This window comes from Nannospalax galili, unplaced genomic scaffold, assembly GCF_000622305.1.
Source record: "Nannospalax galili isolate Female #2095 unplaced genomic scaffold, S.galili_v1.0 scaffold326, whole genome shotgun sequence".
NCBI lineage: Eukaryota > Metazoa > Chordata > Mammalia > Rodentia > Spalacidae > Nannospalax > Nannospalax galili.
In genome coordinates, this window is record NW_008354421.1 from 474,743 (window position 1) to 499,288 (window position 24,546).

Sequence of the window (24,546 nt, forward strand, 5' to 3'; positions counted from 1 at the left end):
CTCTCATTCTCGTGTCCTCTTCTGTGATTATTATTGTTACACACACACACACACACACACACACACACACACACTGCACACAACCTCTACACCCGAGACTCAGAGAACATCGAAGAATTGCAGAAGAGAGGGTGGAAAGAGTGCGAGAGCCAGAGGGACAAGACACCTGGTGCTCATCAATGCATTCTAGACACGGGAAAATGCATCAATGAACTCTCCAAAGTCTAGTAGTCTAATAAGATCTGCATAATGACCAAATCAGTTGACATGCCAAGGTGAACAGGGTGGAGGGGGTGTCACAGGGTCTCACCTCAAGGTGAAGAGCTCTGGGCAATCAATGGATACTGATAGAGGAACAATCAGTTTTCTCCAGGAAATGGCTCCCTGAGAGGTTATCTAATCCCAAATGGACAGCCCTAAACACAGATACACACAAGTATCAATTATTCTTTATATCAAAGAAACTGTTGTTTTTATATAATACTAAAAAGCCTTCATTTAAAAACTCAGTTTACACTGTTTTTCTTAAGTGGTTCGTTGTTTACACACACAGGTAGACTCCTGGTTGTGTATCTTTCACTATTTTCTCATGCTTAGAGCATTTAAACTTGTAAATGCATATACAACACAGTCTCACATAAAACTGCTCATAGCATTAGCTATGCCAACAGTTTGAGGAATACAGTGAGTTAAAAGGAGTTCTAGAAACTAATGAGCAGAAAACAGTTTGTCAGGAGTACCCACTATGTGACCTTCAACACATATTCTAAACCAGCAGTTATTAGCTTACAGTTCCCAGGAAAGTGTTTATAAAATCAAGCTCCAACCCCTACAGAAGCACAATTAATACCACTGCGTTCAGCCAAGGAAAAGTACTTTTAACTGATTCCCAGATGACTTTAATGCACAATGTTGATAATTACTGACTCAGTTTACTCTACTATAAAACGGGGTATTAGTGATATAAATGATATAAATAGGTTAAGGGGCTGGAGAGATGGCTCAGCAGTAAGAGCACTGGCTGTTCTTGCAGAAGACCAGGGTTCAAATTCCAGCACCATCATGGTGGCTAACAACCATCTACGATTCTAGTTCCAGGGTATCAGATGCCCTCTTCTGTCTTCCATGGGTACTGCAGGCATGACATGGATACACTTACATGCAAGCATAATACTCATACACATAAAATAAAAATAAATTTTAAAAATAGATTATCTTAAACATTAGATAACCTAATGCAAAATATATGTAAAACCAATTTACATTCTTTTATAGTTTTTGTGTTTGTATATGTAATTTTGTATGCATATATATATATGGTAGTGGTCCAAATATTGGAAACTACATATTATACATTGGTATACATCTGTGTATGTAGAAGACAAGTGAACACTTCTCAAATTTTTGAAATTATTTAAAGTGTGGTGGCCATAGTCAGAAAATCCTTCTGCCTCATTCTTTATTTCTGTTTACAAACTCAACCAAATCCTTAAACCCTGACTGTTTTATGCAACCTGTCAGTCTGAAAATCATGGAATAACATATGATATGTTATGTTATATATACATATATATCATATGTGATACATATTTAATATCATATAGTGAGTGTATGATCTTATTATTGGTATAAACTTATTAGAGGAAATAAAGTTTATTTCATTTTTTTAAATTTAATCAATATTTAATTAATAGCATCCCACATTCCTGTAATGAGATGGGCATGTATTCTATATCCTAAGCCCTGCTGAGCCCTGCTACCCTCTGGATACAGACAATTCAGTAGGAAAATATTAATATCCAAATCTATCATAACAGCATCTTTGGTAAAGTACATCTTCTCTTAAACTATTATGACCAATAAATTATTTTTTATGATGCCCCAAACTTGAGGGAGGTAGTTATAGCCATCCCCCAAAAAAGTCTTCCTTGACTGCACAGTTGGACTCCTTAGTTGATGCTTCATTCAGCTGAATTAGCCTGGCAGAGGCCAGTCCCATGATGAAAAAGCAATAGGGCTGCTATAGAGACCAGGAAATGTGAACCGCATCACTATTCCAGCCCCTTAGATTGAGCTAATGATCCTTAGAGTCTGTGAATGAGAAGGTGAGCAGAATGAGGTAAATAAAAACTTCATATTTGCCATTCGGAAATAAAAAGCCCCTTGGCTGGTTATGAGGCTATTAAGACCCTTTGATTTTCCAACATTAGCAAACAAGATAAAGATTAGGAATGAAATCATTTGCTATAGTGCTTTATTATCTTTTTCACTTGCAATTTTTCAGACAGTAAAAGTCCAAGGCAATGACATCTCCCACAAGCTTCAGATTTCCAAAGTGAGGAAAAAGGATGAAGGTTTATATGAATGCAGGGTGACTGATGCCAGCTATGGGGAGCTACAGGAGCACAAGGCCCAGGCCTACCTGAAAGTCAATGCCAACAGCCATGCTCGAAGGATGCAGGCCTTTGAAGCCTCACCCATGTGGCTACAAGACACGAAACCTCGCAAGAATGCCTCAGCAGTAGTTCCCAGCAGCATTCACAGCTCTGCCAACCAACGAACGCACTCCACCTCCAGCCCTCAAGCGGTTGCCAAAATCCCTAAACAAAGTCCACAATCAGGTATGGAAACCCATTTTGAGCCTGTCATTTACCACTCACAAACCCTCTTCGGAAAGGTCAGTTGAATAGCTTAGATTTATATCTGATGGCGTTTCAAATAGGAGACTGAATTCAATTGAAATAAGAGGACAAGAGCCATGGAGAGCGGGAGGCTGGACTCTCAGGATGAGTTGGCTCCATTAGTCTCTGGCACTGTTTCATGTCCAGGGATCTGAGAGCTGGACTCTTCTTTCCCCTCTTCTTTCTGTATTTACACATTATGAAAAGAACAATAAATCATGTGGTGTTGGCTACATTATAAATGCATGTTCATTTTCTCTACAGATATAGGTATCAATAATGACCCAATTAGGAGGCTTTTACATAATCAAAATGGAAATGAAAGAGACCCACCCTATCATCCACATTTTTAGTGACCTATGGCTTTAAGCAGAACTGTTCTCCAAGGAGAAGCTTCAGCTGCCTGTGAGGAAATTGGTGATGATAATGGCAGGAAGTGAGGAGGGTGATGAAAGGCAGTAAGTGGCCCAGAGATAAGGCAAGTCCTGCAAATGTGCCTAGGATGCCAATTTGGAAGCTTAGTCACACATCTCCCAAGTCAGCTGTGCAAGTTAAAGTAGTTCTGAATGTCGTTAACTTACGCAATTATTCCACCAATGGAAACTCACTGAAGTTTTAGCCTTGATATGAGATAAAGGCTGCCTAGCTCAAGCAGTCTTCTTGTACAAGACACCTGGCTGTCTTATTTTCTTGAATGTTTTGCCTAATGTTATAGGATGAGGGGAGAATGCATACCCCAGAAACAACCCAGCTTGAATATATCGGATATGTATACCTACAATTTTTCAGACACTCAAAGTCTGAAGAGCTTCATATTTCCAAAGTAAGGATAAAAGGACAAAGGTTTATGAGTGCGGGATAACTGATGTCAAAAATAGGGAGCTACAGAGCACTATGCCCAGGCCTACCTGAAAGGCATTGGAAACAGCCAATGCACATCTTTAATGCTTGTTTGTTAACAATGTTTTTTTTGGTTTTGGTTTTGGTTTTGTTTTTTTAATATATGCCCGGCATATAGCTCAGTGGTAAGCACTGGATTAGTTTATACAAAGCCCGGGATTCAATCTCTAGCATCATAGGAAAAAAAAATCAATAAAAACAAAACAAAATAATGTATGGCAACATACATTTCCTCTTTATGATTTTGTTTTAATAGATGTGATACAGATTTGGCAGGGCACTGAGCTTAGCGGCCCTGTGAATTCCCCTGCCTTCAATGCTGATGTGCTTCTGTTGTCGGGCTTTAGCCGGTTCTGCTTAATGGTGGCTGAGCCTTGCTGAGGTGCAATTTGTGTGGCTGTCTCATTTTCCTCTTCATCACCTGTTTCTTTTCCCAAATTTGAGAACAAAGCTAGCAGAGCTGATGATGGGGTCTGCTTTATGTGAGGGTCTGTACCGATGCTTCTACACATTTAGTTTTGTAACCCTTATTTAACAAACATTTAATGCTTTTGGAGGTCTTACTTCCCATTTTCCTGCACATTATCAAAACAGAAAGCTACAGGGCACTTGTAGAGTTACAGATTGCCCTCAACAGACAAGTCACAGCATAGTTAGTGGGAACTTCTAACCCTAGAAGTAAAATTATTCACATGCATAGAATATTCCAAGCTAGACACCACAAACCCATCTGTGGATTAAAGTCAAGTGAAGCACGTAGTCCAAGTGAGTGACTAAACAGGGGATGAACTGTTCTGTTTCTAAAATACATTATTTACTGTATGAGATAAAGTAATTCACTCTAAAAATATCTAATTTATTTTTATAGTTCTCTTAGAGCAGTGATGGGAACTAAGTTATGAACTGGATATCCTAAAATAATTTTCAAGTAAAATTATTGTTCGTTTCACATCTTCCCACCAGGCTTGCTCTAAAGAGCAGATTTGCTTTTTCTAGAGATTAGTATGAAGATGAAAGGAAAGCTGTGTCATGGAAACCTACGTTCATTAAAAGCTCTATGAGCTAATGCCTATCTGTGTATGGCAAAGATAAATCAAAGTATCTCAAAAGCGTTTAATTTCTCCTTTCTACCAGTGAATATTGGAAAATAGTGAATATGCTTTTGCCCACATTTTTTAACATCTCTTTCAGAAGTTGAGGTATCCCAGCCACTCATCTAGTATGTACAAGTTTTATGTGGGTATAATCATTGCATGTAATACAATATCTAGGTTGATGTTACATATCGTGTCGTATAATGCTGGCAGAGGTCAGAAAAGGGTATTGGATTCCCCTGGAACTGGCGTTACAGACAGCTGCCATGTGGGTGCTAGGAATCGAACCTGGGTCCTCTACAAGAGCAGTCAGTGCTCTTAACCACTGAGCCACCTCTCCAGCTCCAGTATATACACATTATGTTAAGCATGTGATACCCATATCTCAGTTTATAATTCTGCCTTACAACCCTCAAGTAAAACTTATTTCAATTCTTCATTGATTTATTCACTTATTTACCTTTCATCACTTCAGAAAACTCATGACAAGCACAGGAAAACAAAAATGAATGGTGCCAGTGCACCACCTAAAACTCTCTCTCTCTCTCTCTCTCTCTCTCTCTCTCCCTCCCTCCCTCCCTCTCCCTCTCCCTCCCTCCCTCCCTCCCTCTCCCCCCGCCAAGAGGTTTATTGTGCTAGTCTCCCACAAAACAAGATACATAAATTCCATATATCATGCATTTTTATGGTGAACACGTAAAAAATAAAATCTTGCTTTTATGAGCAAAGCACTGTGTATTTTTTGTGTAGCTTTTGGTATTTGAACATCTGATACAAGGAGGCTGGCTCCATTTGTAGCTTATATGGCACTGTCGCATCAACCTGTGTCACAATAGACTAATCTGTTTGGACCATTATTTTTATTACATTCTCTGGCTTAGCTGACTAATTATTTAGACTAGAATATTCAACTCTAAATTCATACAATTTTCCTGTCATTCTATGTGTTTATGAAGGAAATGTATCAGCTGGAAATAACTATATAAAAATCTTCAAATTGCCTTAAAATTAATTGGACTCCAAAGCAGAAATTAACATGAACGACGAAGAGTCAAAAATCGCCAGTGGCCCTCCATTATCTCAAGATACAGATTTAACCGTCATTTAATATGACTAGCCTTACATCTTTCCCAGATAATTTTTCAAAATTTAGTGAGCATGTGACTGTCCTTCTTGGTTGCCACTATTTTCTTTGACTTTACAAATTCTTTCATAAATGATGAATGCTTATAAATTCCTAACTTTTAAGCGATTTTAATTATTCTATCTCCATTTTACAATAAACGATTAGAACAGGAATAATAAAGAAAATGATAATAGAGATAAACATAACTCACAAATCTCTCATCTGCAGTTATTCTGAGCCCTTTGCAGTTCTGTATACCCATGACATAAACTGTTCATATTAAATGTGGCACTTCCATCATTTTTTTATGTAGTTCACAAAACTTGGAAAGAGAAAATGCCAGTAAATATGATACATGAGAAAACAAAGCATGGATTTAGAAGGAACGAGATGTTCTCGGGTGCTCTGAGGAGGAAGAGTCTGAGTCTACCCATCTGAATCAGAGTAGGCTCCCCAGGAGAAGGGCTCAGTGACAGGAGACTTTACATCTTTATAGCAAAGAGAGTGAAGAGACTTCTCAGAGAGGAGAGTGGCATGCATCCAGATGATGATAGGAAACCCAGGACCTCTGTGAAGATGGACTAGCTTAGCTCCAATTCCCAAGAATTTGGAAACACTCTAGCTTCCCTGTCATGGTAGCCCTGGGTACTCTAACACACTCATCATTCTTTGCTGTTTCTGCCTGTCCCCTCCCTGGTCCCCAGTCTTTCAGAAGCTAAATTTTTCCTACTCTGATCACTTCTACTCACCTCCTTTTTTCCCCTCCATTTCCTTCTCTCCACTGATCCTCCCAACCAACCTGACAAACCAGCAAACTGGACAGAGTTGATGCCAGTCCCTCCTGGAGGGGCTGTGTTGCCCTGTCCGCTTTCTTCCTATCTCATTCCCACGAAGACGTGTTCCCTTGTCTATGCCACTACCTATGTCTCCTGTCAAGTCACTGGTGTCTACTAAACTCCTAGTCCCCACGTCCTTTTGTAACTCATCCATTCTAATGTCTAGAAAACACTGCCCCCTTGTCAAGCCTTCCTGTGCTGACCTCTTTTGTCTGCACAGACTGGTCCCTGTCCCTTGCCTCTCTTGTCTGCTTTACTGACTCCCCTTCTTCATTCCTTTTATAATGTTATCCTTTGATCATTATCCATTCCCATAATTTTGACTGCTAATTTTCCATAGAAAAGTGATTCCATTCACATTTCTCTTTCTTGTTTTTTTCTTGAGATCGGACTAAGGTTCACAATTTTCCCTTAAATGTCTCTACATGTATGTCCTTCAAACTTCATGGCAGATATAAGATGGGCATACTTGTTACACTGCCATTGAGAACTGGAGTTTGTTTTCCTTCAGCTGGAGTTTGTGCTGGCCTGGGACCACTGTGACTTCTAAGGTATGGCGAAGGGATGCTGTTCCAGTCCCAGGCCTTTCAGGGACTAGAAGCTTCTGTTCTGACCTCTTGAAAACCTACCACCATGATGAAGCCACCTTGAATACCCATCCTTCCCAGCCTGCCTCTGACATCAACCCCAATTCCATCTCCTGGCAAGCACTGTCCAGTTTAGCTTAGAAATCACGCAGAGCAGTGAGCAATCATAATTAAGGGCAGTATTTCAAGTACTGGGTAGTAGCGTACTTGTTTCACAGCAGTGAATACCCACATCAAGCCATGAAAACTCAAATGCTCAGAGCTAAGTTTTATTATTTGAGCTTTTCCACTATAAAAGAAATGTTCTTCCTTTTGTGCTCCCAAATTTCTAATAGCATCATCGCAACGATACCCTGGAGGTGTCTAATCTCTTCTGTCAATTGCCATGGTGAATCAGCCATTCAGTTCTACTACTTTTCTTCCCAAGATGCATCCTGGAAATTTGATTTTGTTCTGAACCTGAACCCTCTTCTCTTTCTTTATTGTAACAGATCTAAACACTTTATTTCAGTTCCCATACAAGGAATATATCACAAGGCTAGGTATTAAATAATTAATATGAATCAAGCACTGCCATTATATTCCATTGTATCGTTTCTTGCTTCTTCAGCCGAAATCCTGACACTCTCCCTTGCCTCTATAACCCTACAAATGTTTTTTTTTTTTTCCCTTTGTGTGGGTCTTTCTCTGACTGTGAGCTCCTACATGTGGAAATCCCTTTATAATTCTCTCTCCTGCTCCCTTAGTCAGGAAGCAGAACCCATTATTCCCTCAACCAGATCACCTCATCAATTTGTTCATACTTCCTAAGACGCCAATGCCCTGCCTGGATTTGTAGGAATCACTTCTTTTAGTTCTCTAAACTCTTCAGGCAAGCTAGGACAGGTATTGCCCTACCTGTAACATGGTTGCAGATGTTATCAACTGCAGGAATGTAAGCAGAATCCAAATATCTAAAATTAAGTGGAGCTTGTGTTTGAAAAAGAAAGGAAACGTTAGGTGGTTTATCTTTCTGTCTGTATTATTTTTTCTTATAATTATGTTTTCATACATAGGTAGTTATACCACAATCCCCAAACTGATGAAGATGCTCCAACAGTGTTTCTGGAAATCAGTCATTCACACTACCTGTGTGAGAGCTTGCAGAAGAGCGGATGATGGGTTCTCTTGCTAGCATTCTACCCAATGCCTACTCAGTTACAGCATTAGAGGACGGGGCCAGAAACAGACAATTTTATATTCGTAAACTATGAGAATTAATAGCTTTGAAAAGGCTTTAGGAATGAGAAAAATCCAATGATCTCTGAGAGAGAGAGAGAGAGAGAGAGAGAGAGAGAGAGAGAAGGAGGGACTTCCAAATACTCATAGAGACTTTTCTTTGGCTATTGTATTTTTCTTGTGTTAAGGTGGACTTTGCAAAGCTCTTTCCTTCACTCATGTGTTCAACAGCAGGGTCTTGTAAGAAAGTTGGCTGTGATTAAGGATGGAATTGTGTTGCCACAAGTGGAGCCCATAGTCCCTCAGCAGGAATGCTGATTCTATGAACTTTGAAATATGATTCTTTTGTTTACACGATGATGTGAACCTGAGGACTGGGACTCAGATGCTGCTAACAGCTGCCAGAAGCCCAGGGCTTGCTGATGCTCCTCTGTTGCTGAGTGTGGCAGCTTTCCAAAAGTGGCCAGGATCAGCAGAAATGTCCATAATACAGAATTTTAGAGGCCCAGTAGAAACATCCCTAAAACAGAATTTCAGAGGTACTAGGACGATGGAGGTGAGAAATTGAGGGCCTTTCAAAAAGACAGATTGAACATATGAGTAAGAGTTGTCCTACACTGGGTGCAAAACCAGTAGTAAAATTCTTTGGTCTGTTCGAGATAGGACATCCCTATCTGGAACTCACTATGTAGATCAGGCTGGCCTAGCTCTGCCTCCCAAGTCCTGGGATTAAAGGCATGTGCCACCACACCCAGTTTAAAATCCAGATCTTAAAGTTGACTTTGGTTTAAATGGTTCAACTTGGCTGGTGACACAGGGTGACTTAATTTTTTCATTGTAATTCTAGGAATTAAATACCTGCTATGTAAACAAAGTGTCTATTAATAAGGTAATAAAATAGGTTGGAGGCAATGTCTTGGCTACTACAGGGCATGAAATAGGAATTGTGCAGATTAAGAGTCTATGCTGGTTCATTTTTCCAGCAAACCAAAGTATATTCACTGAAACTCAACATCTTCTGACTGGATATGCTCCTCAGATCATAGTGGACCATGTGAAGTCTCAATTATGATTATTGGATTATCTGTAATTGAAGCGACATTGCCAGAATTTGCCAATACTCTAAAGTATGTCTTAAATAACAGACATGTCTTGCCTGATGATCCTTGGAAACTGCTGTTTCAATCAGAGCTGCTTCCTAGATAGAAGACCAAAGGGTTAGAAAGCCGCTGGAAAGACTTCATCCTCTGGGTCAAAGTTACACGCATTCTGAGAGAGGGAAGGCAGGATTCCTCCTGCAAGCAGTACTTCTGCCATGGAGAGTCAGATAATCCACTGCCAGTGCATGTCTCAGCTGAGGTAGCCACAGGGAGGCACTCTTCCTGCTCTGCCTCTGTCACCAGCAGAGGAATAGTGCACAGCGGTGAAGAAGATGTTTCAAGTACTGCTCCAGCACCTGTAACTGCATGAGGCTGTTTCCTTGTTTCTTAAATAGGAGCTAAAGTACCAATCATTAGGTTTATGAGAATTATAGCTGGAGTTATATACATTAAAGCCTTGGCATTTAATAGTCTCTTACTATATAGGAACTAGTGACAGTACTAATGTGGCTATCATTGTATGTGCTTATATGGCATTATTATCAGTGCAAAGTGATGTGGGTACAGTTGTCCATCTTAATCTGCAGGGGACACATTCCAGGACCTCTGAAATATCAGATACTCCAAACCTTGTAGATATTGATGTCTTCCTTTAGTTACATACTGATAGCAAAGTTTAATTTATAAATTATGCACAGGAAGAGATTGCCAACAATCACAAACATAGAACAAGCGTACTAAAATGATGGCAGAGCAGTCTCTCTGTGGAGAGTGAGACAAGACAAACGTTAATTTTTGGAGAATAGTTGGTCTTAGGTAATCGAGATGGGGGAGGGACAGAGGGAGGAAGAGAAAACTGCTTATTAGGGAGAAGGCTACAGATGGTTCCTTCCACCTTGTTTTATGAAAAAAATATTCTCCTATGGGGGCATGGAGGCATAACAAGTTGAAGAATGAACATTGTGTCGTTTTAGTTATCCTTCCCAAGTTTTCTTTTTTTGATCCCGTCTATCATAATGAGTGGTAAATTTTCATTTATATAACCACATCATATTAACCACTATCTGTTTTTCCCAAGATTGCAACTAGATCCCTATTTTAAAACACAACAAAATTCCAAGATTTTTAAGAACTCCACCTGAGTAAGATGATTGTATCTGGAAGCTGTAATTATATGAGCTCTCTGTTGTCTAAATTACATTCTAGCTCCCTAAAGAGAGTCTCTGAATTTTTTTAAGTCATAAAGTAATTAAAGATACAACTGTCAGTGTATTAGAAGGCAGAAGAAGGCAGATCTCTGTGTGATCAAAGCCAGCTTGGTCTACATAGAGAGTTCCAGGCCAGCTGGGACTACAGGGAGACCCTGTCTCAAACAAACAAACAAATAAACAAATACATCTGAAAATATATAGAAATGAAAATATGTTCAAAAGTCTTAAAGATAAAAGTAAATAACAATAAAGGTCATAGTGTATGATTTCAAGTGGATGTAGATTGATTCCTAGAAGCATTGTCTACCAGCTTGTTATTGTGAATGAGCAGCCTGCAGACTCTCTCTGAACCTCAAAAATGCTTTATATAACTGATATGGCAATGCTCATCTTCCAGGTCATTTCTCAGCCATAACTTAGATCATGGTTTTTAAATATCTTACAAGTTAGTGCATAGGCAAGCTCAACATTCTTCATTCTTTTCCTCTTTCCTGGTAGATATGAATGTATTGAATATTCATTACTCAAGAGGATATGAAAGGAAGATAAATATAAATAAAGAATAAGAATATTGGGGAATTCTAAAATTATGTCAAACAATATATATATATATAAAGAAAAATCAGAGGAGAAATTGTTCAGGTTAAAGAAGCCAAAAAAGGGGCAAGCAAGATGACTCAATGGTTAAGAGCATTTGACACTTTTCCAGAGGACCCAGGTTCAGTTCCCAGAACCCACGTGGAAGTTAACAAACTCCTATAACTCTAGTTCCACGAGATCTGACTCCATCTTCTGGTCTCCCTGGGTACTGAATGCACATGAAGCACTTACATACATGCAGACAAAACACTCATACACATAAAATAAAAATAAGGAAATAAAAAAGAAGCCAAATAGAAATATTCTACCACAATTTATGATCTATATCCAACTGAAAAGAAAAAAGCAAACATAAGAAGATTAAACAAATCAGAGATTAGAGGCTTTTAAATTTTAAAGTCATGAAATAATTACAAATGAAAATAACATTTTGCTATACAAAACTTAAAACATGTAATTAACCAACAAACAACCTAAAAGTTTTGTATAACACTTAAGAATGGAAGCAAGCATGCCAGTACTGAAAGGTGCCATATTCATGTGATTCACGCCCAAGACAGAAGGTTCATGTGCTGTAATAAAAATCAGACAAATGCACAAACTTGATTTAGTCCTATCTAATTGTATTACTCAGTAAAGAAAAAGGCAGTGCAGAATGCAGAATCCTCAGTAATAGCAAAAAGAAAATGTTGTAAAGTGCTCGTTTTTGAAAGATAATATCAGGTTACATGAACGTGAAAACATAAGGGCAATTTATTGAGAGAATTTAAGGCTGGATAAATTATTAAACATGCTATGGATTTGGATGGTCAGCCTCAGAACTGTTTTGTCCAATTTTTTGAAAGCATTTTTTTGTTCAATGATGTTAAAATCTCCAGTAATTTTTCTAAAATTTGAAAGACATAATTGTGGCAGATATTTTCTAATCTAACAAGATTATCAAGTTCACAGTGAGTCAGGCATCCTACCACAGTGCAACTGAGGCAGAACATTCCTTCCCAAGGACAATCTGACAGGGATGAGCAAACCCATGTACTTACTGTACTCACGAGAGGAAATTCAAGATAAATAATGAGTCAAGTGTGGACACCTGAACTGTCATGTTCATGTCAGTTTTTCACATAACTTGAAATACACATAACCCAAACCACAGAAGTCATGGTTTATGAATTTATGAAGTCATTCAGTGAATATCATAAAGTGTCTAGAACCATGTTTTAGCAAATATTTAATGACATTATAAAGACACAATATGTAAAATAAGAAGCTATAGGATATAAAACCCTTAAGTGAAAACACATGGCATATAAACTTTAAATCATTCTTATCTATGTTCATAAAATCTAACAAAAAAGACATGAAAGTGTACATCAAAAGTCAAGATGTTATTCTTTTTAGCATTTGATTTTATACTGTTAGTACAATAACTTGCTACTTTACGATAAGAAAATTATTCACAATTTAACATTTAAAATGGCAGGCAAGCATCTCGTGACAGTAGAAAAAAAAGAAAAGTAAAATAAGGTTATCTGATTATGGAGCTCATGACAAAATTAATATATATATATATTCGTTCACATGAATATACAGAAAACACTGTTATGAAAGTGGCAACTGATAAATTTCATGTAGGATTAAATTAGGAAAATTTTATGAAATATTCATAATTATAAATATATATGTATATATTTATATATATATATAAAACATCATACTTTCTGGGCACTTATTAGAGAATTTGAACATCAAATTATTTTCAAAGTAGATAGGTGTAATCCTGATGAATTTCCATGAATTGAATAAGTCAAGCACACATAACATCCATAAATAAAATGTGCAGTCTTCTGTCCTTCCATACTATAGAAAGACTTCTAATTAAAAGAACTACCAGGATGAGCTGTGTGCCCTCACTGGGAATGTCAGGAGAAAGCCTCACACAGGAGGGTTCCTAGACAGTGAGCAGTTGTACTCAACGTGACTGCTTCACACTTTTAATGCTTGAACTGAAGCAAATTGGAAAGTCAGGGTTTCTGATTCCTCATTCCATTCAGCTGACAACTGTAAAGTTACAGAGAAAATAAAGACAGAAGATGAAACTAAATGAAGTGATTTTATCTTTACAGTCACAAACATTCTAATAAGGATTAAATAATGAATCAGATATTCCAGAATTTCACAGTATAAAAGTTTATAAAACTATGACAGGGCCTATCATGACATCAGTCCATTTCTTGTATTATATAGATATCTTAGATTACAAATAATATCTTTTGTGGCCAATTGCAAAATATTTTTTTAACTTTTCCAATCAAACAAATTTACATTCTTTGGAGGCCTTTTAAAAAAAATTCTAGCACATAAATAATTAATTTGAAAAATGCTTCACTAAGGAGCAGTCAATAAAATAAGAACTACTAAATACAGAAGAATATCCACCCAGAATTAGAAGATCCATTATATTTCAAATAATCTAAATAGTGTAAGTGAGCTGGAGGTATGAATTTTATCTTGGTACCTTCATTGCCATTGTAGTCTAGGCTATGATAGGAGTAAATAAATGTTCGCAGTTTGAAATTTTATGTTTTGGTTTATGTGTAATGCAAAACACAAGAATAATGCTATTGCTAAGAAGATATATAAACATTTGTGTAATTTAGATAATATTTAAGAAAATAATCTCAGACCATTTATGTAGTCATGCTCAAAGAAAATTGAAAATAGCACTTTGACCACTCTTCGGCATTTACTAAGTGGTAAAATCACACTGATATTTTAAATGTTATTCTGTGACAGATTGAGTCTAGCAAGTCAGAAGAGTGTTCTCCAGTAGCAGCCTATGTCTTTCCTTTGATTTGAATGCCTTGATAAATATGTAGTTTAAAAGATATCTTAAAAAAAAACTCCAATTATTTCCCTCTCTAGAAAGTGTAATGCTAACTACTCTTGCCTTTACTTCTCCTTCACATCTCCTAGGCACCAGTCAAGAACTTTCTTTTCCCCCTACAGTTAAGAGTTTGCAATTTGGGAGTCTTTTAGATAGATCCACTTAAGGGGTACCCCAATTGTATCACTCTGCTTCCCTGTTCAGCATAGAAGAAGCCAGAGTGGTCTGCATCCCAATTCCCTATCAACAATTTGGGTAACCCCTTCAGGGGATGGTGTGATAAGAATAGGAGGTAGGAATTGGGTAGTCAGTTAAGGTAAAAATACCCCAAAGAAAAGTAGCCAGTTTTTTGGCTAAAACTCAAGATGTTCTTGGGCCTCTTAGCAATATACTCTGTTCCAAATGCCAAAAATGTCAAAAGTATTTGGGAGCTCTTCTCTAGTCCCTAAAAGATTTTAGGGTTACCTCTTCAGAGGGAGGAGTGTTAGAGTAGCAAAAAGCCCCATGAAAGAAAGAAAGAAAGAAAGAAAGAAAGGAAGGAAGGAAGGAAGGAAGGAAGGAAGGAGAAGAAAGAAGGGAGGAGGGAGGAACCATTACAATGCACACGAGGTGGTCCTAAGCCCTGGCTTCATCCAACTTCCATCTCACACAGGAGATACTGACTATAGCTGAAAGGCCAAATCCAGCCCTCTGCTTGCTTTATAAATAAAGTTTTGGAAAGAAGGAAAGAAAACAAAGTTGTTCAGGAAAAAGTGATGGGGAGATATGGGAGGAGTTGGAGGGGAGGGAGTGGGCATGGATTTGATCAAAACATGTGCATGTATAAAATTCTCAATAATTTTTTTTAAAAGTTAAAAAAATGATATATCACCTGTGTTTGCAAAACAATAATAAAATAGGAAAACTTTAGTAATACACCATAATAAAAGTTATATGAGTGTGAAAAATATCTCTGTTTAATTCTGATAGCTAAAACGATTGATCTCTGTTGTACAAATAACTTATAAAATATTCTAATTCCAAAAATTTTGAAATAAAGAGAAAGTCTAAAACCGCTAGCTCAAACTTGAAAACTGCATGAACAAAATATTTTTTAAATTGTGTTGAATTTTTGTGCATTTCATACAATACATCTTGATCATATTTAGACCCCCTCCCTTATCTGATAAACAAAAATTTAATCCTTTCTTTTCTGTTGTGATTAGTGTACTTTGGAGGTCACGTGACTGATGATTTGTTTTTCTTGTTGGCACTGAGTGCTCAAATAATTGCTCCTCAAAGTCAAACATTACTAAGGAACAAACGTTAAATTTAACTGGGGCCAAATTTCTGTATTTACAAGTAATGGAGTCATGATTTCAGTTTATATAGGAAGATACATGAAATAGGAAGTTGCAAAGTCACAGCTGTTTCCTTCTTCTTGAATTCCTTGAATTATCTTTCTTTTAATACATGAGATATTTTCCGCCTTTGAAAGGGGGTTTACCTATGATAACCTTGGAGACACAGATCTATAAGAATACAAAAAGTGTTTAAGAGTCTCTTTATTTCACCAAAATTACCTAAATAGTCAGTCACAGTGACTTCAACTTCCTCAGTGCAGCATCATTGAAATTCATTTCTCTGACCACTGAGCTTCACATTCAGTAATGCTGGCTGCAGTGAACTTGGCACAGGCATTCTAATTCCGATGGGTGTTCTTGCTGCTCTAGGGTAGGTGGATCATGCACAGTCCCTCAAGGAAGTCATCATACCCCCATGTCACTTGTCTTTGCAATTGTCTTTATTTCATTCCTCACTTTAAATGTACTTATTTAATCCTTTAGAAAATTTGGAGTTAATCAACATTATCAGTACAGGAAAATCTCATGTTGAATCCCTTATATAAAATTTGATTATTCAAAAAGTCTGAATTAATATATACCTTCACATTATAAGTAGTTTGCTAATTAAGAATAAAAATATACATGCAGAAAATATATTAAAACTCTATAAGTAAATGGTTCATAGCACATTAGCAATATTTATTTATATGCCAGTTCAGTGTCAATTATAAGTCATTTGTATTTATGCATTCCAACTGTTATTGAAATATGTGATATTAAAACTTCCTTCTTTGAAACCTTCTCTTTCTTTTCGGGATCATGTACTCTCTTCTATTTGGTCAAGGTCACTTGTATTTCCCTCTATTTTTAGCAGTCAGAATTGAGAAAGTAGAGAATTTCCAGATACGAAGAATGACTAGATGAAAGCATGGCACACATTAATTGGTAACGTCTGGGTTCTATAGTCCAACATAACCTGGGTTAGAATCTCAGTGACATTAGCTACCAGCTAAACAAATTGCATTAATCTTCTCAATATAAGGGTTATGGCAAATTCACAAGATCATACTCAGAGGTTAAGAAATATGTGCTAAATAAATGTTAGCTGCTTTTCTCATAATTATCATTCTGTGTATACAAGATTGGCAAGATTGGTTTTGGCCTGGAGGATACCAGGCCTAGTATGACAACCTGCCTGTAACCCCAACATACTGGAAGTGGAGATGGAAAACTTGGGGCAAACTGAGTAGCTAGTCTGACAGGATCAGTGAGCTTTGGGCTCAAGTGTGAGACTCTGCATCAATGTATAAGAAAGACACCTGATGTCAACCTCCAGCTTCCACATTCATTCTTGTGCATTCAACTACATACACATGTGAGCACACATGCAGACAGCACACACACACACGCACACACACACACACTCTAATGGTCTTAGAGAGAGAGGGTCAACATTCCTTTCAGAGTTCCACTCTTCAGTAGAAGGTAAATGTCCCGAAAGGTTGAAATGACTGGCTTTAGACAAGGAGAAAATCTGGAACATTCTGTGGTGACTGGTGTATCATCCAACTGCCTTGTCATCTAGACCTGGAATTCATGGGCACCTGCACTTTCTCCCTGATCTATACTACAAGACCTCATAACTAGAATAGAGCTGTAAATCTGCTGACCAAAGGAAAGCAAGAAAAGAAATTTGGGCCTCTGCTGCCAACATGTCAGGGTAGAGCAAAGTCAGCAATTTATGTATTAAGTCAAAATGATGCACCCTTCTTTATGAAAAAAAAATGGGTTTCTAGGGGAAATTGGCATGGCACCCTTAAGAAGTTTAATAAAAAGATAGTCTCAAAAATTATAGAATATATTGTCCCATTATTTGACCTTTCCTCTTCAGTAATGATTTAGTGTATTATAAACCTGACTAAAATTTTCATTACAAAGTTAGCTTAAATTTTCCCTTACAGTCATTTTCATTTCTTAAAACTGACATCTCCCAGCACTTGGTAGGCAGAGACAGGCAGATCTTTGTGAGTTCAAGGCCAGCCTGGTCTACACATTGAGTTCCAGGACAGCTGGGGCTACAAGGAGACCCCGTCTCAAAAAGACCAAAAAAAAAAAAAAACCCAAAACAAAAACTAAACAACAACAACAAAAAAAACCTGACATCTGTAATATGGAAAGGTATGTCAGAAAGTCTGTCTGCTCAGGGCTGTGGTGAACTCTGAACTCTCCACAGACAGAAGCTATCAGACTGTCTGTCACTGCACAGTGGAAGGCTCTCCTGTTTAGATCTGTTCATGTGATGAGCATCTCTGATCAGTTTTGCAAAACATACTCTGGAGTCTGACTTTGCAGCCGTATGGGGAGAGAAATTTTTTCCTTTCTTTTTTCCTTGGTCCTTTTGATTCTACTAGGTACTCAAGAAGAAAAAGAAGAGAGACTTATTTGTCATACTCCTGAAAAATGCTTGCTTGTTTGCATCTCTGGAGACAATGCTTACAACAGTCATTTCAGGAGGATACAAGGAAGCTAGGTTTCTTCACTACACAGACTTCTAAGAAAACTTCTTAGACTCTTTTTCCCCACTTAAAATGAACATAGCACCTTCCCTGACTCCCAAAGACCTAGGAATGACATCTCAGAATGCCTTGTGAACATCTCTGAGCTCCAGAACAAATGAGAAACAGGAGCTATTATTAGCTAGCTACAAGCCAAGGGACCCAGTGCATAACTGAGCCTGGAACAAAGCTCTGCCCTGTTTGACTCCTAGACAAGCCACTTGTACATTTTCTTCCAACAGATAAGTTCATTCTTCTTCATGGGGTGGTTTATGTTGGAAACGAAAGTTTAAAACCTCTAAGGGCTTTATTTTCTGTAGAACAGTATTTATAATTGCTTCAAAATTCAATCTTTGTTTTTAATGAGTTGATAGTGTGTTCAATGAGACAAGACAATGATAGTGAATTACAAACATTAACCATGTGAAGGTCAGAAGAAGCACAGCCAAAGCCCTGGCACAATCTGGGGGTGGAAGGAAGGAGGGAGAAAGGGAGGGAGGGAGGGAGGGAGAAAGAGAGAGAGAGAGAGGAGAGAGAGAGAGAGGAGGGAGAGAGAGAGAACCCAGGGAAACACCTGGAGAGAAAAGTGGGCAGCAGGTTATCTGAGGGTGATAGCTACTAAAATGTATGATTGTACTGAGCAGATAACTAGTTCCATGGTTGGCCTGGGCATAGAGCAGAAGACACTAAATAGCAACATAGGTGAGCCTATTCTAAGGCCAGATCTGCCTTACAAATATGAAAAAGCAGAAATTAATAATGCATTCAGCTATGCTCATTTTAGAAAACAGCAGAAGCAAGTGTCTCATTTGAATTTTGGGAGGGAGCAGAGGTCAGGACTGGACTTCTTTGGCTCTCTGTTTCAGAAACGTGAGATGTTTCCACATGGGAAATGGGAAAAGCACCTAGGCAGTGTTGGTTCTCTCTTGATGAAAAGCAATATTTTTAATATTTAGACACAATACACCATAGCAATTTGGCTAACAAATTATATTTTCTGAAAATAGTATACTTCTTAATGCAAACAGCAGTCATGGAGGAAAAAGTCTTTATAATTGTCCTGGCAGAAATCATAATTAGAGATGAGCTTGTGAATCTGTTACTGGAGTGAATAAATGGTTCCAACCTACAAAAAGTGCTGTGCTCCAATGGTGGTTTGTACGTCCGAAGGCAATGTAAAATTTCAGTGAGCTTAAAATGTTCTCAGCTGTTTAACTGGTTTCTTTCCAGTGAACATACTCAGGTAAATCATGCTTTAACTTGCACATGCCAGGCACATGATAGGAAATCCTGAGTCAAAATGAAGAGGTTCCCTTCATGAAGTTTTTAGGCGTGTCCTAGAAACGGTCGAACTGAGAAAGGGGCAACGGAAAGCAGTAAATTAGAACCAACTATGATGCTCATACTGAAAAGGAAAAAATTACTTCACAAAGTAACTATTAGGGTGAATCCTATTCCCAAGTTTTGCTACTTTCATGATTTAAAAAAAGTTCCTTCAGTAGCATATATATTTTATATCAAATCAAGAGCTATCTGCTATTTAGAGAGCCCTATAATAATCTTTTTCTTTTTTGTCAAAGAATCCTTCTCCAAAAGCTAACATGAATGCATGCTGAATTATGAACAGCTAGAGTTGTAGATGGGTTTCATGTCTTTTCCTTGCATGTTCTCTGTACTTTGAGCTGCACATGAACTGATAGTAATTTTGCAATCTCTGAACTTTCTCACATAAGGTGAATATGGGAAACACTCTCTGGGTCCCTAGTCATTAGGCTGAGGAAGAAGACTTAATGTTACATAGACAGCCCACCTCCCAGACAGGCAAGTCAGTGTCAGTGCTGAAGCAACCTGAAAGAAAAGCAAAACTGTGACTCTTCTAAATGGTCATTCCAAAGTCCCAAGTATTTTTGCTACAGGGAACTTTGAGTGGCAAGTAATTCTGCAGCAGTTTCTATCAGCGTGGTTTGGTTGAAATATAGAACAAACTGAATCTCCATCTTTTAAAATCCTTATAACTAACTGTTCTCCAACTAAAAGAAGGGAAAAAGAAATGCTTTGCCCCTAATCATCCTTGTGATTTTGCTAATAGTTACTTGACATGTCATTATTAAGTAACTCAAAATTGAAGGATTTAATCCCTCCTCCTTACACATGCCCAATTTCTGAGCTCTTTCAATAGCTTCCAGTTCTTAGATTTGAAGGATAAAAAGTTGAGAATGATCTCACTGAAAAGTAAATAACTGAGATGTCCTCCTCCAGCACGTTCCCCAGAACAGTGTAACGTTCTGCTCTTAAGGTTTGGTTTCTCCGGAAGTTTTATGTTAATAAGCTAGTAAAATAGGGGATGTGCTTTTAGGTTCCATTGTAGTAACAGCCAAATAATCAGAGGAAGTGATACTCATGGAATTCCTTGAGGGAAAAGTGCTTGGATTTGTTTGCTCTCAGAGTTCCCAGCCATGGGATGGCATTGTTTGAAACACACCACCAGCTTCCTGGGACTGAAATGCTTTGTATGTGTTGTTATTTGCAGTGCATGCCAAGACATTCATGAGCACCAGAGCCAAGCTGGCAAGCTAATTAAATATATATGTGTGTGTATGTTTAAAACAACCTAATAAGGAGCATTGGAAATCTTCAAGATGAGCGAATATCTTATAACTTCTTCCGCAGGTGCGAGGATAGCTACAAGCCATGGACTTTCTGTCCTGCTTCTTGTTTGTGGCTTTGTGAAGGGTGCTTTGCTTTAATCTAAAGTGCTGACTTTTTTCCAATATCACTTTCTCTTCTTAAAGCAAAGAGCAAATCGCCTGTAAAATCTACGGAGCGGACAGCAAAGTTGACCCTAAACTCCAAGCACCATTCTGCACCCCTGTACTCTAGCTACAAACACAAGGAACATCTGCTTCCAGAAGCATAAGCGAAGAGGCTACCGCACGCTTTGTTGATAACATTTCCTTTGGAAAATCATTGATCTTTTCTTTCAAGAGAATTAGTGTGAAGTTACAGCACATTTTCTAATAACAAGATCTAATTTTTGTTTTTTCTTTTCTTTCGGCGAACAAAATCATCTCACTGACTGCTTGGGAGTTGGCCTGAAAATTATCACTATAGTAAATATTTACATGAATTCCACTGATTTCCTACCAAGGGACCCCTTATCTGCTGGCAACAAACACAGATGAAAAGCCTATGAAACACGAACTCTCCTCAAACAACACCCCTAGTCAGGGGACTAACAAGATGATCAACACTGCGTGTCAACCACAGCTTTATTTTATATAAGGAACAATTAAAGAAAGTTTGTTGTTTTTTTTTTTTTTGAATATTCCTTGGATTTTTTCCTTCTCTTCTTCAATTGCTGGTCTTGTTCAATGGTGGCAAGTGCTGATAATTGCCAATCTTTGTCAATCCTGGGAGGTTTATATACATACATATTGAGTGTGCTGTATTTCAGTGTGTTTTAATTCATTTTGCAATTTCTGTATATGCAAACCTGACAAATTCTGTAAATTGCTTATAGTACGTATGATATACTTCCAAGTAGATATACAATGATCCTTATGCAAGCTAATTTTTATCATTATACACAAAATTATACGTGCATATATATTAGGCCACCAACCAACTTCTTTTGAGAAAGCGTTATGTTTCATTTATAATTCATGTACCGTGTGAATTTTGTAGTGTGTTCCTTCATGACACAGGTTTGGTAGCTGCAGATTGTCTCTGTTGTCCTCTGCTTCTTTCTGGAAAGTGCATATTTGAAGTTGTATGTGTCTTGGATAAATGAATTAATTTTGTTGTGTATGTGCTATGATGGAGTTTGCTGTGTTCTTTTACACATGGTGATTATCAAGGTGTAGAGACCTCTGGTCTGAAGAACATACACTCTGCTTTGACAGATCTCCCCATGTTATTGTTAACCTATCTCTGAAAAGGAATGCGGGGAAGTGAGATGGTGAGGGGATGCTTTAAACTGCCCCCCCCCCCCGAAGCTGGGAACACTAGCTCTTCATGGTCTGACTAAATGATGCTGCTTCCTTTGAACTTCGTGAATTTTTGTAGCTTTGTCATCCTGCTCTTGGCTGCTAATTATATTTTAATGTCCACTAATTAAAAATTAAAATGTGTTCATTGGCTGAATACAATATGCAAATTACTTCAAAGCCCCAACTAAAGAAGATAGGTGTTCAGTCTTCAGTAGTTAAGTAAATTATGATTTTAAATAGTCCATCTTTATTTTTTACTGTGTGATATTTTATTTAGACCTGCTCTAAATAATTTTTTCTCTGGCAAAGAAAGACAGAACAATCACTATGTCCCCTCTTACAATATAGAAGAGTTATGGCTTGAGAAAGACAGACTTAGATTTTCCTTGCAGAGAGATTCTTCACTTTCTTTCATTACAAAACTGGAGCACCATCTATGTAGGAACAGCACCCCATCCCCCCAGCCTGAGGTCCTAAACTGAAGCTTGAAGCAATGAATCCCTTTGCTTTTCAAAGGTAAAGGCCTGGACTCTCTGCCTCTCAGTTATAAGCAATGCGCATATTTTCATGACATTCTTTGACATTATCTTTAAAAAAAAAGTTTCGTGCTAAATCTTTCCTTGCCATTTTTTCTTGTTCATTTCATTCATTATTTCATTCTAATGATAAAAATAAAGGTTTGATTGTACTATTTTATTAATCAACAAATGTATTTTCTTTCCAAAATTAAATGTTTGAAAGTGCATAACATAGTAACAGGTAAACTTTATCTGTTGAGACTATTTGAGCTTTAAGGATTCCATACATTAAAGCATATGTTAGCATACAGATTCAAAGTCAATCAAACTGGGAAAAACCATCATGTAATATACCTTTTTACTCAATGTCCAGGTAATGATATCAGTAAATTCTACAACAAGCCAGACCTGTATCTGTATCAGTACTGTTTGCCATGCTTGTAATAAAAGGGTATATGCTAGTCTGGGAAGGATGCTCATTAGATTCATTGTATCAGCGTCCAAAATAATAAAGACCTATTTGTCACTGTGTCACCAACAGTCAAACTCACCCTCCACTTTGAGAATGAGAACAAGCTCAAAACTTTCATATAGAATTTTAAGTACTAGAAAAGAAAATACAGCACGTTCATGAGAGCTTCTAATAGTTTTTACATTAAATGATATCCCTTTGGGACTATAAATTCTTATGTAGTCATTACTATGGAAATGAATAAAAATGCAAAAGTAAGTTTTCTGGCTTTCTCAACCTTGTTTCTAAGATTATACAGTGTCCTTTTTAAGACAGAATCATAGAAAGCTAAATTTGCTTACTTGAATTCAGGTTAGATTCTTTGTTTCTTAAAGATTTATAGAGTTTGCAAATGGAAACACTTTGGGGACAAAATAAGATAGCAGTGTTATCTAAAACAGAAGCTCTTAACCTGAGTTAGTAAGTGCACTTTGTGGAGCCTGGGAACCACTCTGTTTACAGTCAGCATTCTGTACCCTGAAGAAGTGTAGCAACTATTTATATGGCATTTTACGGTATTAGGTGTAGTAATTAGAAATGAGTTAAAATATACAGGAGGATGTGTGTCTATTATGTGCAAATACTGTGCCATTTTATAAAAGAGACTTGAGTATACATACATTTTGATAGCCAATGACTGGTTTGTATAGCCAGCCGGCCACAAATGCTGAGGGGTAGATATACATGTAGAGCTTTGCAGATGAGGGTAGATATACATGTAGAGCTTTGCAGATGCACATTTGTTCTATAGAGATGATCCTTAGCACGAATTGATTCTGAAAGTGATTTAATTATGGTTTCCTGGACTAAAAAAGAAATACATAAATGACTCTGAGATCCTAATAAGTCCTAATTACTGTATGTTTGAAGTGGTTTGCCTTAAAGTTCGCGGAAGCAAGCAGTGTTCAGATGAATACATTAGTATACACATATGCACACAGAGTTGGCAAATAAAACATATATTTTTAAACCTAGCAATATTTCCTTTAAATTTGTTATACATGGAATGTAATAATATGTATGGAGTGATGTTTGTGGAATTTTACAACAGATGCTAATATAGCAGAGCATGGTGGCACACACCTGTAATCACAGTATTCAGGATATTTGAACAGGGAAGTCATGAGTTCAAGTCTAATCTGTCGACATAGTGAAACCTAGACTGATTAAAAAACAGAGAAGACAAAAACAGATGTTCATTTAATTTTTCAACAAATACAGATATCACTCCTGGTATTGATCCTATATAGAAAACAAGATATTTATAGCTTAGTGTTAATTTGTATAAGAAATACTAATCACAGGAGGTAAATGCAGTCTTCCTTGGGATAACGTAGAATCTCTAATGATTCTATTTTGGAATACTATAAAGCTACAACATATGAATGTTCCAAATTTCAAATTCTGAGAC

The 24,546-nt window shown here is 37.4% G+C and overlaps 1 protein-coding gene across 2 annotated transcripts in view; it reads left to right on the plus strand.

Moving 5' to 3' along the window:
• The window catches only part of Vstm2a (V-set and transmembrane domain containing 2A), a 29,372-nt gene extending 5,269 nt beyond the window's left edge, over positions 1 to 24,103 (plus strand). Inside the window, exons 4-5 of one of the 2 annotated variants that reach the window (XM_008851638.1) lie at positions 2,285 to 2,621; positions 20,788 to 20,992. In XM_008851638.1, coding sequence (XP_008849860.1) covers positions 2,285 to 2,621; positions 20,788 to 20,864 — 414 coding nt within the window. In that variant the 3' untranslated portion in view covers positions 20,865 to 20,992. Of the gene's footprint in view, positions 1 to 2,284; positions 2,622 to 20,787 lie in introns of both variants that reach the window. The other variant, XM_008851637.2, reaches the window with a different exon arrangement.
• The last annotated feature ends 443 nt before the right edge of the window (positions 24,104 to 24,546 follow it).